At 39.1% G+C, this 18,885-nt stretch overlaps 1 protein-coding gene across 1 annotated transcript in view; it reads left to right on the top strand.

Moving 5' to 3' along the window:
- The first annotated feature begins 604 nt into the window (after positions 1-604).
- The window catches only part of LOC6034273 (protein patched), a 48,282-nt gene continuing 30,001 nt past the window's right edge, over positions 605-18,885 (top strand). The window contains exon 1 of the mRNA XM_038254056.1: positions 605-1,992. Coding sequence (XP_038109984.1) covers positions 1,855-1,992 — 138 coding nt within the window. The 5' untranslated portion in view covers positions 605-1,854. The remainder of the gene's footprint in view (positions 1,993-18,885) is intronic.

Here is an 18,885-nt window from a genome sequence, read left to right as displayed (position 1 = left end):
AAAAATACTTTGCAGCCTGAAATTGTGATGATTTGAAAATTAGTAAAATTTGATAGAAAAATAAAAAAATATTTTCATCGAAAAAATACAGAAAAAAAAGCACTGCCATTTTTCAACAAATGTATTTGTAACTTACAAATCTTATTGAAACTCGATTTTAGTCCAACGTCAACATGCTTAACTTAATTCGAGTCTCCCTCCGCTTTGCTTGACAACATTATGATGCATACACCCAAAGCAGGATGGCATGAAAAATAGTACAAATCTCATACATCTACACGTATTCTCTTAAGATTCGTCTTTTGAACATTTGATTCTTGTTTTCCTGACGTCTGATGAACTGATGACATGCACCAATTTGTAAAAAAAATGCATGAAATTTCTGAAGTTGTCGTTTGGGTGCAGTCACTGGAAGCTTTACGCTTGTGTACTCGATCCTCAAAGATGCTGTCTGCCTGTATGCGTAAGTCTCTCTCAACCAGAGAGAATCTCCTAATCGCTCTCCTCTCTTTTCTCGCTCTCCCGCTCACCAAACTCCACACGTCCACAACATCGCTCCGACCAGCACCATCACACCAGCAGACTAAGATGGCCGACTTTATTTAATCGAAAACAATCGCGAAGTGCGGACGCAAAGTCGAGTGCGATCCTCCCTGCCAGGCAAGCACAAGAAATCCCACCCAAGAAGAGAGAGGAGCCCACACACCACACTACACTACACTACGAGCAGTGCGAGCAGTGTTCAGTTCAGAGTCACAGAGTCAGTTTAGTCTGTGTTGTATTGTCGTTCCGCGTCGTCTTCGTCGTCGTCGTCGCCGATTCTACCTCCCAGAAGCAAATCGCCGTGCGCGCGCGCCTTTTCCTGTGCGCGATCGCAACCCGATCGCAAGTGTCAAAAAAGTGAATTTTTCGAACGGCCGGAAAATTCGGCGCGATCAGCGATCTGGATTAAACGCAAGCAGGCAAAGTAACGATCGAGCTGGTGTGTTGTGATCAAGGGTGATCGCGCGCAACCTAGGGAGTCTAGGTTCGATTCTCCGGACGACACCCACCACCCCGGAGTGAGATGTCATGTGAAAGATAAAGTTTTTTTCTTTTTGTTTTTACCGAGAATTCTCGTACACGCACAACATTTTTGTTTTCGGGGTCCGCTGAAGGTCCTGAAGTCGGCAGGATCCATTCCAAGAAGAGAGGGTTCCTCGATATGCAGCAGCAGTGACGGGAACCTCCCGAAGGGTCGTCGCTGGGTGTTATTCGAGAAGGGGAAGGTGCAGAGAGAGAGAGAGAGCATGGTGAAGCAAAACAGAAGAATGACGAGGAGGAGGATGATGATGGCATGATGGGAAGAAGCTTATTTTGAAGGGAGTTTGTGAGTTGGAATCCCAGTGTGAAGGTCTTTGCAGAGTACGACAAAACTCGAAATAGTGTGTCTGCCTCGAATATAGAAGAAAAAAAAAAGTGTCGTCGACGTCTGTGTCGTGCCTACGAGTGGGAGTATCGAAGTTCAGATTATTATTGTGTCTCTCCCGCTTACACAGTCCGTTCCGTTCCACATAATATATGCTGCTATGCTGCTGCTACGAATGAGATGAAGCATGTTTATGGTAATCCTACCCGGGAAGAAGAAGAAGCTAAATCCAACAGTGACAAAACGGCTCGCAACCGAAAATGAAAAATTCGATCGGTTGTAAGTCAGTGTGAAACAACAAAAATAGTTCGAAAACCTCAAACCTCCAACGACCAATCGAGAAAAAAATTCGCACCAAGTGTGACTAGTTAGTTCCACAAAAAAAAAATTAAGATTCTTCTAGCAAGAATCTAGAGAAAAAAAAGTATCAAATAAGCAAAGGAAGAATGGTGGTGCCTACGATGGATAGTTTGCCGCGAGTACCTGACACCCACGGGGACACCGTGGACGAGAAAGTGTTCTCCGACCTCTACATTAGGACTAGCTGGTTCGACGCGGCGATCGCGCTCGATCAAATTGAAAAGGTAGGTCGTGCTTTTTTTATGTTTCCATTTTGGGAAAGTTTATCATCGTTTTCGATAGCTGACAAGTGAATCAAAATATTTCATAGACAGCCTTTGAAACTTACCGGAAACCTAATTCTGGGTCTTTTTTAATTTAATTAGTTTTTCAATGAAACATAAACTTATTGGTAATTAAGTTTTATTTTTTATTTTTTTTAAATTAATTCTTGTTTCAACGAGAATTTTGAGAATTACTAGAGTTCAAGAATTCTTCTGTAAACAAGATACTTAAACAACTCTTTCAACTGCAAAGTTTGCATTAAATTTTTCATTATCTCGTTATAAATAATCTAAACTATTCTTCTCGAATTTGTTTGATTGTTTTGATATAAACTGGTTGTCAGCTGAAAATGCCTTAGCAAAAAAAGACCCATTTTATTTATTTTGAAAATTCTTTTGATTAACCATTTTAAGATTTCTTAGAACGAAAGTGAATTTTATTAAACAATATCGTGTTATTGTCATAAACAAGGTAAACATTTTTAAGTTTTTTTTTACTTATTGAAATTGATTTTTTAAATCACGTTTTTTTTTTTTTTTTTTTTTAAATTTATTTTTGCTAAGTTCCAAAATATTATGAATTATTACAATTACATCCTGACATTTATGTTTGGTTTGAGACAAAAATTGTCTTAACAAAATATTTTTTAGCTAAATGAATTATTTTGATTTTATTACCTATTCCTATTATCACTAGCGTGCACAGGGTGGGACAACGTGGGGCAACTGCCCCACCATCCTCAGAAATTTGTTCTAAATTTGGTTAGGGGGTGTCCACAAATGACGTATTTTTCAAAACGTCCATATTATTGCCCCACCTTTCTCAAAGAGCTGGGCACGCTAGTGCCTATTATTAACAGAATTAAATACAGATCAAATCAAACAGTGAACGCATGACTGTACAAGTAATTTGGACAGTTAATTCGAATTTCAAACGTGATGTGATTTGTCATTTTCGAGTTGGATAAATTACATTTTGTTCTGTATATGAACGCATATTTGTGACAGGATAAAATGCTCTTCAACGTTTCTACAAGAGTCTACCGCGTTATTTTCAAAATTCATGAAAATATATTTTTTCTTCTAAAGTTTATCGTCCTTTCGTGATCTGCTGGCTCATAATTTAGAACTTTCAAAAATATTTAAAAAGCCTTTATTTAATTGAAAATGCAATAATAAACGATTGAAATTTTAACAGGTTTTCTAATTGAAAATTTATTGTTTTAGCAATAATAAATTGATTAGCTGCCAGATTTTTCGGGGAAATTTTGAAGGAAGGAGAAAAAAATAAAAAATAGCATTGCTGAAAAAGTTTTATGCCTGTTTCCGATCTTTAGACTAAAAATTAAAAAATTCCAAAATTACAAAAAAAACATGTCAAAATTATGTAAAAAATAAGAAAATCAAGGTGTTTAAATCTATATATGTAAAAAATTTCGACAGTTTTGTTCAAACGCGCATCAGTTGATAAGGCCGTTGCAAAAAAATAAAAAATATATAAAAATTGAAATTACGAGCCATGGTTTCAACATTTTAATGAAAAAAGTGTTTTAAAATGCATCATACACCTGTCCAGTTATTTTGCCATGATTAGTTTCCAAAATATCAAAGTATTGACAAAAATTTTATTTTTTGCGATTTTTTTTTTTGCGGTGCTGTACATTGGAATTTCATAAAAATTCAAAACATTTTTAAACAAGCCCAAACATGCTAAATATGATTATCAATGCAGAAAAATTTTAGATTATTTTCAGTTGATAAGACTTCTATTTTCATGGAAATTATGAAGTTTTTTGGAAAATTATTTTTTTGCCCCCTGATTTTTCAGACCAATTTTGAAGGGGGGGCGACATAAACTTTGAAAAATATTTGCAACGGCCTAACGGAAAGTCGGATCGGAGCGCTCTTTGTTGCGATGAGTTCGTATAAGCCCAAGGAAGGTTTTTACGCTAATTAGTTGACACTTTGGCCACTCTGGAACCGATTCCGGAAAATCTGCAGATTGTATGGGAAAAGCTGCGTAAGATCAAATTTTGATCACAGGAGGCTGAATAAGCAAACAAGCTAAAAACGTCAGAAAACCTAAAAAGGGCAGGACAAAGTTTGCCGGGAAAAGCTTGTATAATATAAACAAACTCCATTCGATTAACTCTTTAAGAGAAAAAAAAATAAATTTCAAAACTTTAAGTCATATCTCTTTTTAAATTACTGCTCATTTGAGCCATAATCGGTCCGAAAGATCAGGGGGCAAAATAATATTTTTTGAGAAAACTTCCAAATATTAATGGAAATAGAAGTCTTCTCAACTGAAAACAAATTGAAATACATTTTCCTGCGTTGAAAATCATATTTAGCATGTTTGGGATCGATCAAAAATATTTTGATTTTTTGTGAAATTCCGTTGCACAGTAATGCACAAAGTTTTTTTTATCGGCTGAAAAAAAAAGTTCGTCAATACTTTGATATTTTGAAAACTAATAATTGCTATATAACTGGGCAGGTGTAATATGCATTCTAAAACTCTTTTTTCATATAAATGTTGATACCATGGCTTGTTATTTCAATTTTTATATTTTTTTGCAATCCAATTAAATTAAAACTTATTCAACTTATAAATTGTTTTCTTGTTCTAATGTTGAAAAGTATAACTTTTACAAACAAGTGCTGAAAAGTTCAACTTTTCAGCATCCATTTCAGTGCTGGAAAGTAGAACTTTTAAGCATTTGTTTTGAAAATTTGAAATCTTTCTGTTTTAAAAGGGTGCACAGCAACCAAGGAAGTTGTTGTCTTCTTATTCCAAAATTTGTCAAACTTACGGACCCAATCCTGCAAGAATCTGATCATGAAAATAGTCAAACTTTGTTGTAAATAACTACGAAGACAGTAATTTAGGAGATGAATAAAAAATTATATCGATAGTTCCCGTAGTAGTGAAGATACTAAAATGTCTGTAACAGAAATCTTGGTGCAAAAGCTATGGTTGATGTGTACCGTTAATTCGATTCCAAGTAAAAAACCAAGTCGAAAAATTTGATTAAGGTCAAGTAAGTGAAATTTGAAGTCGAAGATGCACTGTGCTACAAAGGGCGTAAGAAGGTTTCAAAAAAAAAAAAACATGTCTCATGGCTCTAAATGAGTACAAGAAAGAGGATGACGGCAAAAATTAAAATCAACAAAAGCATGATAAAAGTTTCAAATTTGAATTTTGCTTATTGAGTGTTTTTAGAACTGCCTTGAGTCAGAAGTATTTAAAATAACTAAAAAGCAAAAAAAAATGTTTATTGAACCTTTTAAAAAAAATTCTAGATCTGTCAAATGAACAAATGTATGGTTATAGTATGGTAAACAAAACATAATTTTGCTACAAAATTTTAGTTAATTTTTACCAAAATACGGTATTTTACTTAAACCGGTAGATCGTTAAGTAATTGAAAAATCTGTCAAATTTGACCGTACTCGACCGACTCTCGATATGAATAGTTACTTGATTCACAACTGAATTGCATTTTTGCAATGTCTTGAATTGCGCTGATGAGCCAAATAACTTCAAACCGTGGGGTGAATCAATACACGTGCGGCAAATTGGGACAGCTGTTTTAGCATTGCACAATGTTTGGATATTTATTATTGGTTTTGGTCCAAACAAACACAGATTACCAAAATTATTTTGAAACCTGCTGACCCTATTCAGACTGCAGTCCCGATTTCCCCCAGATGCTGGTACTCCATTTTATTTAAAATGCTAATTGTTTCCAGAAGATTTGAAGTTGCATACATATTAGATGGTAAAATCACAGTAACTGTAAGTTACTTAGGTACACATTTTTGCACCACTTCTCCGAAGGATCCTCCCTTCAAAACATCTCAATTGCACCAGTTTCCCACTAATTCCCCACCACGACGGTAAACACTGCGCAAACATGCTGACCTCATTCAATGGTGTTACAACCATTCATTGCCATCGCAAAAAAAGCAAAGAAAAACACAGAATCATTCCTATATCAAGACAAAACATCCTTGGCCTCCTTTCCCCGCTCTCCCACACTTCAAAGACCCTCGGCGCAGAAGAAGTTTGCTGTTTGCATTGAATTACATGTGCCACGCCAGCAACAGCAGCAGTTCAGCAAAGCAAAGTGTATTGCTCCCATTTCATTCCTTTATTTGCATTCCCGGGAAGGGACCGGGAATTACTGTTAAACAAGCAGAACCAACTTCAGCGTCAACGTCGTCGGCGTGGTGACCTTTGAAGAAGCCCGAGTCCTTCCCGAAAGTCATCCCTTCTTGTGTGAGAGCGAGCGAGCGGGCGGCAAATACCCGGCAAACAGATCTTCTTCCTGAATAGTGTTGCAACAACAACAACTCCAAGAAACGGGATCGGATCGCCGAGGTGAGGTCTCCATTCCACATCTCGTAGTAAAGACGTCGTCATCACAATCATCATCAACGTCATCTGGACCACCTCCTCGTCCACGAGGGTCTCCGGAGAAGGAGAGATATTCCATTAGCCATTACAACTCAATCTGCGCCGGGCCCCGGCCCGGCCTGGAAATGTGTGGAATGAAAGAAAACTTGAAAAATGATTCGAGAGTAAAGCTGAAAAAACGAAAGATCTTGGACAAAGCGAGTCGGGCAGGTCATCGGGGCAGGAAAGAGGGAGAGAAGGCTGAATAACAAACATTAAGAGAAGTGGAAAATTAAGGCGAAACGAAAGGCCGAAGGAACGGCGACGACGACGAACGGTTGATCCCAGCTGAATACAACTCAGTCGCGCGGAGCGATCGTTCCCTCAGTCGAAGAAACGTGAGAAGGCCCGGAATAGGAGGAATTGGAAAATTTGTTCTGTGGCTGCTGCTGCTCTATCCGTCACGGTCGACACTTGGGACACTCTGGGGGAGAGAACCCCAAGGACCGAAGGTCCTAGGCGTAACTCCTCGGCGGGGAGATGACTCAGTTTCGCCCAAACGCGATGTAATTTCGCCCGAAAATGACGACCTGCGGTCGCGCCGGCAAGAGCCCGCAAGGGACGCAGAAATCAAGTTTTACTGCCCCGCACACACCGGATTGGCGGCTACCTGAATTACCTTGGCGCGCGGAGAAATCGTATTGGCAGACAACGGCAGCGGTGATGATGACGAAAGGAGGAAAAAAAAGCGCACGAGAAATGTGCCACACAATACGGTGGTGGCGCAAATGTTTTTCTCTCTCTCTCTCTGTCGGAGGACCACCCTCCGAGAATCGCCATTTAACGCCATTAGACCTCGGCGGCGATGGACGGAGAGTTTGGGAAAAGGTAGCAGAAGTTGGGATTTGTTTTTTTTTTGCTTGGTTGATGGTTTAATTTCGGAGCGGATGTTGCGAATGGTGCAATTGTGTTTGCTGTGAGAAGCGACTTGCAGATCTTCGGCTCGAATTACGGTGATAGTGGACTTCCTGGTATCTGAAAAAGTGACTAGTTGGTCCTGGAATTTCTCCTGGGTAGATCTTCAGCTCTACATTTCAAGAAGATGCTGATTGGCCGGATTAACACTAATTTGAACAGGCTCACTGTAGTAACTCGATATACGATCCAATTGAGCCTGTAGATTATTAATGTTGTACATCTAGAAGTTTTATATTGACCTGATATATCCACAGATGATCTAGAACATCTCGTCATACCATTACACGATCCCCTGATACTCCTTGAAGCTACGCATGTATGATCGAAAATTGAAATCCATCAAAATTTGCCACGTCACGGCAGTAGACACTTCTCCGTAACTCCCAATAGTCCACAGATGACCTAGAATATCTTAACATATCATTAGAGCAATACCTGCTACACGGAAAAAAATGTGTGCGAGAAATCATGAATTTCGATTCATGAATTCGGGAATAATTTTGTTTATGATTCCGTGATACCTTTCATGATTTCATGAATTTTATTCATGAAATCGTGCATAAAAATTCATGAATTTATGAATTTTATTCATGGCTGAAATATTTTTACGATTTTTCATTCATGAAATCATGCATATCACTATTCATGATTTCATGACTGATTTTCATGCATAAAATTTACTTCGTAAAATTTTATTCGCGAATTTGTGAACCATGCTTTTCATGATTTCATGAAAATTTCCATGTCATTTATGGGTTTAAGAATTTAGTTTATGTTTATGACGAGTATTCTTGATCAATCAAGAACTGTTTCGCTCGAACTGTCAAGATTGTTTTTCGCTTGCCAGTTCAACCGCGTGTTTATCCGAAGCTATCCGAGTATGATCCGAGATCAAAAACTGCTGCTGCTCTATCTCTTTACGACGATAGACACTTTGGCCTTTACTTCTCAAAGTCTACAGGTGACCTAAGGGCTAAGACTTCCCAACAGATCAGTAGAATAGTCCCTGATACTCCCTGAAGCAATCCGAGTATGATCCGGAGTCCAAAAATCTCTACCATTGCCAAGTTACGGTGGTAGACACTTCGATCGTAACTTCCGGAAGTCCACAGGTGACCTTGAACATCTCAACTATTCAATTGAAGTTCTCTGATACTCTTTGAATCTATGCTAATATGATCCAAGGTCGAAAACTGCCAAAATTTGCCACGTTAAGGCGGTAGGCACATTGACCTTATTCCGAGAAGTCCACCGAAGATTTGATACACCTCAATACACCAGTAGAATAGTCCTTGATACTTCCAGCTTCTCCCTGAAGCCATGCAAATATGACCAAGGTCGAAAACTGCCAACCTTGGCCACGTTACGGCAGTGGATACTTCGGTTGTAGCTTTCATTAATCCACAGATGACCTTGAACATCTCCACTAATCAGTTGAAGTTCCCTGAAACACTCTGAAGCTATGCCAACATGATCCGAGGTCGAAAACTACCAACCTCTGACTTGTTACGACGGTATACCGTTTGAACGTAACTCCCAGAAGTCCACCGAAGATTTGATACACCTCAACACATCAGTAGACTAGTCCTTGATACTTCTACCCTGTCCCTGAAGCTATCCAAACATGACCCGATGTCGAAAACCACCAACTTTTTCAACGTTACGGCGGAGACACTTCGGTTATAACTTCTGAAACTTCACAGATGAAACCTGAGTTCCGCGACCTTCGCGAACTTAGCATACTAGAATTACCATTTTTAACCTGTAGAATACCGAAACCCAGTTCTTCGGTATTAAGAGACCTCGCTCGATCACGTCGTAGAAGGTGTCCTTGCTCGTAGATCATTTTGGCCAAACGATCACGGCTGTTCTGCTAATCGACTCTGACTCTTCCAAGCTATCAGTTCAAGCCTTGAACCACCCCAGTCGGCGATTGTCAGTCAAGGTTGCTGAACCAACTCACTCTTCCAGCCCAGAGCGCCGCCGCTACCCAGAACACTGATAACCTTAATGTGCCGTCAAAAAATCAACTCTGGGTGGTCCTCGCCGGACTTTCCGCCAATTAATGGCACCAATAAAGGCACAACCCCTATTTTGCAAGGGGGACAGGAGGGTGTGCCGCGGTCCGACGAGACTACTTTGGTTGGCCAACCTCCAGCCAGGTCGTACTCATCAACATTCCGGCCACGTCCCAGACTAGCGCTGCGCTGCGGAGGTAATGTCATTTTGTTGTGTTTTTTTGGTGGTTCGTAATTTCGACCATAGCCTGATACAATTATCAGCGCGGAGTTGTCTGGCAACAGCTGTGGACAGCGGGGAAAAACAACAGTTTTATAAAACTGTGCGATAGAAAGAGGACCGTGCAATGTAGGTACTCAATGAACACATTCGTAATCTCTCATTCATGATCGTGGCGCGAGCGCGTGCGTTTTTCATTCATGGCGAGGATCGTGTCGTCGGTTTTCATTGAGGCGCGCTGCGCGCGATGACCTGCGGAAGTTGGAAGGGGTTAGTTAAACATTCTAAACATAACTTGAAGTTTGGGTTGTGGAGAAGGTGTAGCTACAAACGAAGTGATCAGTTGACACTGATCGTTTTCATGCTTATTCTACATAAGCTGCCTGACGCCTGACGGATCACATCTGTAACCATTCAAAAATCGTCAAAATTCCGCTCAACTCAACTCAATCAAAACTGGGTAACTTTTACTCTGATGTAAGTGCTGTTACCCTAAATCTGACATTTGCCTCACTTATTCTTGAGTAAGATCGATTTGGCATCCGATCGAGCTCCTTAAGCTTAACAGCGATCATCTGGTTGGCGCTCGGATGATCGTAAATCCGTACAAATTTGGCAATTGTTCTAGAACTTTCGACAGCGACCAATCAACGTGCAATTCACGTCTCAACCCAACGCACCACCCCAAAGTTGGGAATCTTACGCGGGTTTCCCCCGTTACTGAAACTTGGTCACCGATCTAACCTTTGTCTCTCGGTAGCCGCGTCAGCCGACGACGTGCCCGGCATTCCAACTCGGGCCCACTTCCGCCCTCGGCCACATTACTGTTTCCTCTTTCCCACACTACTGGGCGGACATTCCGCGCAGCGTGATCGAGAGACAATTCGGGGAATGGGAACCAGAGAAAGCGTCATTATCAGTTTGTAACGCTTACCCAGAGTTTAGTTATATTTTGTGTTGGTTTCATAGAGCGTGTAACTGTCATAACTTGACAGTTGACAGCCTGTCATATTTGACAGCTAACTTAGTTTTGTGATAACTCAAAGTTTTACTTGATACTGTCAAAATCAGTCTTCATCGCAAAATGAGTAAAAATTACCCAATTGTAACGTTTGTTGGTGGACAAATTGAAGAGTAAAGTTTGTTTTTGAGGTTATCTGAATGTAAACAACACTGAAATAAGTGGTCGATAAGCAAAACGGATAACCATCTTCAAATGACCTTTGAACTATCACTGTTTTGACGTCTGACAATCCGTGCTCTAATCCTGCGCAAACTCCGCCTGTGTGGCCTCGGACTACCGACATCTACATTAGTAGACCTCGGCGGGGGCACTTCCTCCCTTAGACAACCGGCCGACCGGCCAGTACCATTTCGCATATAGGTCAAGAGTGGCCGGTCTCTGGGTGGTCCGAGGTTTGTTCGACTCCGATCCCCAGGGTGGTGGTGCGCAAAATACTCCCTGCGGTTTGTTGATGGATTTTTCGTCTTTTCTTGCCTCATTCGGGAACGGTTTGCTTTTTGTGTGCAAGTGAGAGCGGTATCACGAAATCGTAGGGAATGAAGTTATTTCGGGCCTGAAATTTGAAGCTGTGCTACCGGAACGAATCGCGGACGGGATTGGTTCCGGTCGGAAACTTGAGTTGCGGGGAAGGCCTGGGATTGACAATTGAAACATTAGGGTGAAAGTAGAACTTGGCAAAACTTTAGCTTAAGAAATCGAAATCCGACGTTTCGGCGCACGTTGCGTCTTCATCAGGGTTAGAAACTGTTCTTTTCTTGTTTACAACCTGTATTTGATTCGTTCAAACAAATTACCACAATGTTTGTCTGTATCATTCGAAAAACTCCAATTAATTCAACTGGTCTACGGTCTAGCCGTGCGTACGTGATCAATTGACTCAGCGAGACCCCGCGGACCCATCCAATTGAGCGTCCCCGTCATCATCGGTCCAGACTCGTCTGAAAACCAAACAATTTGGCCAGATATTGGTTCAGCAAACTCGTCGTCGGCATCATTGAGACTGTGTCAACAGCGCAGAGAGAGAGAAAAAAAGAGTCTCATTTGTGTTATCTAAATTCTACCATCTCATAAATTGCTACCGGATTTCTTCATCTCAAATATGTGTGTTGACCGTTTGCCGGTCTCCGGTTTGTTTGAATTCGGTATCATCCGGCTCGTTTCAGCTGCCGAACCGTTTTTTGACTTCATCCATCAGCGTTAAACGGCGACACGGTGAAAAATGGTTGGTTACAGTTCAATTCAAACCTTATGTACTTAGATTTTGTTAATATCGGACTAACTCAAAATTGAGTTCAAAAGCAAATGGATTTGGTAAAAATTTCAATCAATTAACTTTTACAAAAAATCAAAGTGGCTATTTTCCTCAGTGTTCCCCAAGTAAACAAATCACGCACATAATCCCGCAGATTCCGCGCGCGCTTATGAAGCGATCTGTGCGTTTTTTTTTATAACCCGCGGTTGGTTTATTTAAACTTTGCGGATATTTATGTTTACTTTAGCCTTTGTTACGTTACGCGGCACGCGTGTGTGTGTGTGTGTTTATCAACGACGACCAGGCCCCAAAAATGAAGCGATCCCAAAGTCCAAACACAAATACACGCAAAGAAATCGTCAACCGACTAACGTCATTCGACGACGCAAAGTGATCGCGATGTTTGTACCAGGGGTTGGACACTAAGACAGAATATTCTAGCAAATGTGAATAAAAAACTGTCAAAATAAAAAAATAAAGCTGTCAAGTGGAAAATTAACTGAATCAATTTCAACAAAATATTTACAAATCTACTAACTTTATCAGTTTAATTCAGTGTCCTACCCCTAACGCTTATAAAGTTATGATCGAGTTCATTATTTATCGAGGGTAATTCGACATGAACCCGAGGGGCAGGACACAGCTAATCAATCATGTTTACACTAATTAATTAGCGCAGATTTTCGTCAACTAGCTAATTGATTAGCGCTGATTTGACATTCCATTCCCATCTCATATTGAGTTATCTTGACGTTGAGAAAAGTCATTTTGACACCCTGAAAATGTCTCAATGTTTGATCTGAACCGCAGGAAAACACTAAACTTTCAAAGTAACCTGTTGTGCGGTTTTATCCGGTGCAGGCAGGTTCCGGGCACAGCCGGAGCATGGATTTCGGCGAGGCCTCAACCAGCAGCAAACTCTCGTTGGAGGCCTGCTAAATCCGGCCAACTTGGTGCTGCAGAAGAAGGAGATCAAGGACAAGGAGCTGTCGGCGAAAGGTCGGAAGATTCTGGCCAAACGAGAGCAGGAAGAGCGTGGAAAGATGCAGCAGGCCTGCCAGATGCGGAAGCTAGACGATGCGATCGATAGGCAGGACACGGCCATGATGTTGTAGGGACCAAAAAATCTGACCTAGGACAAACAGACCAAGTGTTCAACATCTACTACCGCGGCAAACTCCCGCCTGTCTCTTCCACAAGCGGTGCCTTGTCCAAGAAGATCTTAATTGACGGGGCAATGAGGACTCCGGCTCCGAAATGGGCGCTTTTTTCGACGTCGGGAGACCGGCATTCTACATGTCACCGATGTCGGTTTGTCCTCCGCATCTCATCGTCCTCATCATCCCGAATGACGAGTTTCAAGTTCTACTGCTGCGATTCTGTTCCGGTGACAACCGACTTTTTTCCCTCGCCCTTGACCAAAAGGCCGGCGGATGTACCGCAGCGTGGTGCTGGTGTGGTGGAGGTGACATCGTCTGCAAGGTCATCATTTGCGGTTCGATGGATTTCTTCTAGAAATCGTCCAGGCGTTGACACGCCGGACGAAAGCGGATCTGCCCGTAGATCGGGTTACGGTCGAGCTGAAGTACAAGATGGTCTTTTCTGTGAAGGTTTGGTGGAGAAGATTCTGCTGTTGCATGGTGTCGATTTCTGGAAAGTCAGGGAAAACCTGGAATTGTCAGGGAATTTTATTTGACCTGGAAAAGTCAGGGAAAGTCAGGGAATTTTATGCTTGGTCAGGGAATTTCGATGATCTTAAAAATATTACTACAAAATTTCATTTCTTTTTGAAAATTCGCCCTTGATGATGTATTTGATTGTTTCCAGGCCAAACATTGCAACATTGATAATATTTAATTTTTTTACACTGGTCGGTCTGGAAGGAACGCAAAACTCCATATAAAAATGCTTAAGAAAAGGGTCACGAAGAAAAGGAACAGCAACGGAAGTTGCATTTGGCATTTCATCGCGCGTTGCTTGTTTGCAATATGTTTAGGTTTAAAAATCAAATAATTTGGATTTGCGTTAAACTGAAAATGACAAATTACGAATTAGCGCACACAGGGTAGGACAATATAAGGCAGTTGCCCCACAATCCTCAAAGATATGTTCTAAAATTGGTCGTTTGCTCAGCATATAGGGACCATAGAGAAAATCATACATTTTTTCAGAAAAGTTAAATGATTAAAAAAATCAAAAGTTCATTTGAAAATTAAAAAAAAATCTAAAATTGTTAAGCTCAAAGATTCTATTTTGAATTATCTGAAATTCCGATATTTTGGAATTGTTGATTTCTAAATTTTTAAAATTCTTATTCTAAAATTCTAAAAAAAGATGTAAGGTTAGAAAATTTTCCAAAATTTCACTTTAGTATTCGTTATCTAAATTTTTATTTTCCTCAAAATTAAACTGAACTATGATTTAAAGATGATCCAAAGTAATCTTATTTTGTGTAATCTAAAATGTAAGCAGTGATGGTGAAATGGAATCAAAAATTAAATAATTGAATTCAAGAATTAAAGAAATAAAACAAAAATGTATGGAATAAACAGGGTTGTTACGGACGGCGCGAAATTGGTGCTTGTATCCCAAATATGAGTTTGATTGGACGTAATAGAAGCTGGCCTCCGCCTTTGGATTTTAAATGGAATTCAACCAGTAGAAATATTTTTTTTAAATTTAAACATTCTTGAAGAAAAATAAAAAAAAATCAAAACATTAAAAAGTTACAGCTCCAACATTCAAAACATAATTATTCAGAAATTAGGAAATAAAATTAGGAAAAAAAGTATTAAAAACTCAAAAAAAAAAACAAAAAAAAAATTCTTAAATTCTTAAATTCTTAAATTCTTAAATTCTTAAATTCTTAAATTCTTAAATCCTTAAATTCTTAAATTCTTAAATTCTTAAATTCTTAAATTCTTAAATTCTTAAATTCTTAAATTCTTAAATTCTTAAATTCTTAAATTCTTAAATTCTTAAATTCTTAAATTCTTAAATTCTTAAATTCTTAAATTCTTAAATTCTTAAATTCTTAAATTCTTAAATTCTTAAATTCTTAAATTCTTAAATTCTTAAATTCTTAAATTCTTAAATTCTTAAATTCTTAAATTCTTAAATTCTTAAATTCTTAAATTCTTAAATTCTTAAGTTCTTAAATTCTTAAATTTTTAAATTCTTAAATTCTTAAATTCTTAAATTCTTAAATTCTTAAATTCTTAAGTTCTTAAATTCTTAAATTCTTAAATTCTTAAATTCTTAAATTATTAAATTCTTAAATTCTTAAATTCTTAAATTCTTAAATTCTTAAATTCTTAAATTCTTAAATTCTTAAATTCTTAAATTCTTAAATTCTTAAATTCTTAAATTCTTAAATTCTTAAATTCTTAAATTCTTAAATTCTTAAATTCTTAAATTCTTAAATTCTTAAATTCTTAAATTCTTAAATTCTTAAATTCTTAAATTCTTAAATTCTTAAATTCTTAAATTCTTAAATTCTTAAATTCTTAAATTCTTAAATTCTTAAATTCTTAAATTCTTAAATTCTTAAATTCTTAAATTCTTAAATTCTTAAATTCTTATATTCTTAAATTCTTAAATTCTGACGTGACGTGGATTTTGCGCGAATTGGGATTTGGGACGGCGCTAATTTTTTTTTTCGATTTCTCCGTAACAACCCTGAATAAAGGAATTTGAGAGTTCAAGAATTTTTAAAATATGGTCTTTTGGGGAAACTTGCTTCAACTTCAATTAAGATCCAGCATCCGAAGTTCGTTGGATTGTACAACTGCATTTTACAATTTTTTCCCAAACAACATTCATGGGCTTACAAGGAGGAGTTTCCGTGGTCAGATCGAGCTTAAATTTGGAATCTATTCCAAAACACCTAAATATCAAATCAAGACTTTTTGAAAAACTCGAGCAGTTTGTATTTTGTTTTTATTTTTATAAAATGTATTGATCGTGTGAATGATCGTCTGTAGGCTCTGGTCAAGGTAGATTTTTTTTAAATTTTATAGTAATTTTTTTCGTGAAATTATTTTTTTAATTAGTAGTAATTTTTTTTTGTGAAATTATTTAGTAACATGTTTTCTTTAAATATCCAGAAAACCGTTTAATTTAAATACAAACATTGTTGAAAAAGACCTAGATCTTTTTTAAAACCGTAAACATGTACTTGAAAAATTAACATTTAAGTGTATATTTTTCTTAGTTTTTCAGTTTTTTTTTTAATCTTTCTTAAAGTTCTGCAAAATTACATATTTTTCATGTTTTTGACTCCAAAACCTTTAGTTTTTTTTTTAAAGAAACACAATCAAAAATGGCATCGGCCTAATTCGTTTGAAAATTCGACAAAAGGCAACAATTTTAAAATTAAACATGACTTCTTACTTTAATTCAAATTTTCAATTGATTTTTTTTTTGGAAAACTTTTAACTTTAAATTTTCTTTAGGAAATGAAGTGAAATTAACTAATCGCAATTTGAAATTTGCAGCAATTCTAGAGTTTTTTTTTAAATGGTCCTATAAGCTATTGTGTTTTATATGTTTATAGGATCTATTAAAAAAAAAAACTCTAGATTTTTTGGTAAAGGGCAACATTAAAAATGACATCACCAGATAAAAAAACATAGGACATTTTTATGGTTGCTCATTTTGGATGTTAGATAAGAAAAAAAAAGATTGACAAAATAAAAAAAAGAAGTTTTTAAGTTTTTGCAGAATCCATCGTCAAAAAAATAAAATAAAAAGGTCATTGAAGTTTTTCAATATCTTAAATTTCCAATATTCAAAAAGGAAAATGCATGAAACCATGAAAACGCTCCAAACAATATGTTAGTAAAAAAATAGAAAATAAAGAAAAATTTGTGGTCTGGAGAGGTCAGGGAAAAGTCAGGGAATTTTATTTTGGGATTTGGATCGACACCATGTGTTGTGATATGGCCGTCGTAGAAATGAATGTGGGATCACATGACACAGTAGCATGACCGCGGGCTCTACGTTCGAATAATGCCTTTTGCATGAAAACATTTTTCTTTTTTTTTTTTTTTAATAACGATTAATTCCTATTTAGTGAAACATTAAACAAATTTCCAACCCTTTGTTGAGGTTTTGCTTGATCAGCGTTTCATACAGCTCGTCGGCCTCCTCGTAGGTCTTGACCCGCAGCAGCACCGACGTCGGCGTTGGTTTCATCTCTGGAATGCACACCATCATGACGTTGTTCTAGCCCATCCCCTGCACCGGCACCGCCTTGTTAAGAATGATTTTAAGCAAAATCTGGCCGATGCTGGTGTCTGCCTGCACCAGGGTCCACCTTTTGGATGTGTATAGCGTTCCGATGCTACGGTCCGAGTAGTTTCCGACGGCTTTGAAGAACAGTTTGCACCGCTTAGGGAAGGTGCTGTCCTTTTTCTAGACCGGCGTGAACTCTATCTTGGACGGTTCATCCACGTCGTTATTGTCGTTGGCATTTTCGTCCGGCTTATTGACGTCGGTGGGTTTGTCCACGTTGGGGAAGCTGAGGACGGTTCAGGTCGTGGAACTTGTCGAGCCAAGCACGAAGCTGAGTGGTTTGGCTGCCGCTGGAGTCGGTGCTATGGCCGTGTTTGTCGTCGTCGCTGGTGCGTCGCTTCCAAAAGTGAATCTGCTAATGGCCGGCTTTGCGGCCATTGACTCCTTTGTGTCCACCTTGCTGCTACTCTCCTTGGCCTCTCATTCAGATACTTTTCGTAATTTTTAAGATCGGCGTCAGCTTGCACACCGGATTCTCCTTGACCTTCTCCGAAATCCAAGTAGCCACGGCCAGCTTGAGCGCCTTCACGTTAGCAGCGTTCTCCTCATCCCCTGTGCCCTTGCCGGCGGAGCCTGTGTGTCTCGCGGTGTGTCCTCATTCGGCGGGCTTCCAACCCCGGAAAAGACCTGCTTGCTCGGGTTGGTCGTGGCAAAGATGCTGGCTCCCAGCGCGGACGTCGTGGCCACCGCGAAAGCGAAAATGGACTGGCTCCTCCCTCGGCCGGTTTCAACGCCGGTGTCTACGTTACCCCGGCGAATCCCTAGAACGCACCAAATACCGACGACGATACACCGCTGCCGCGGAATCTGTGCCGGCGACTCCGTTTTTATGACGCGTTTTTTCAGCTCGTCCTCGGGCCCGTTTCCTCCTCCTCGTTCCAGTTCCTGACGGGGCAAGTATTCCCTGAAGCCGTGACTGCGGTCGGCCGGGAGGGCCGTAAAAAGGCTACACGTAGACTTCGTTCCGAACCAGGTTGGCCACTTCAATTTCCAAACGTTTGTTTTGTTTTGATGTTTTGACATTTGTTCGTCAGCCCAAGATAAAATTTGAAGGGTAGGAATACGCTAATTGATTAGCGATAATACTAATCAACTAGTTGTAAATTCTAATTAACTAAACGATTATTTTTAATCAATTAGGGCTTGTGTCTCACCCCTCGCATGAACCGCGTACGACGGAGTCGTCGTCGTCGCCGGTTGTCCCTGGGATGTCTCCCCTAGTAACATTTTTAAACTTACAGGTTTTATCATGGTTCTGAAAACCCTCATACGGCCTAAATAGGCTTTTATGGCCTACTTAAAACCTAAAATGTTACTAGGGTCGTAGCGACGATCTCCGGGGGCACGAGAGCTGGCTTACGGAAATGGTCGAGTTTGGCCTTCTCGGGGTGAGAAATTGTGAACCTGAATATGTTGATTATCTACAATCAAACCGATTGACGTAAGAAAAAATAGACATAACCTCACTTTTCGTCACTTTCAGCAAACGTCAAACCAGTACAAATTTGTAGCTGGTTCTTGGCAAGCTTTTACTGGGTTGACGTTTGCTGAGGTTGCCGAAAAGTGAGATTATTATGATTATTATGATCAAATTACTAAACGAATTGACAGCTGTCAGAATCACGGATCCTTATGATCGTAAATTGGCGTATCTTGAGATTTAAC

This window comes from Culex quinquefasciatus, chromosome 2 (assembly GCF_015732765.1).
Source record: "Culex quinquefasciatus strain JHB chromosome 2, VPISU_Cqui_1.0_pri_paternal, whole genome shotgun sequence".
NCBI classification, from domain to species: Eukaryota; Metazoa; Arthropoda; class Insecta; order Diptera; family Culicidae; genus Culex; species Culex quinquefasciatus.
Note: the sequence above shows the minus strand (reverse complement) of the source record. Positions and strands in the feature narration are given on the sequence as shown.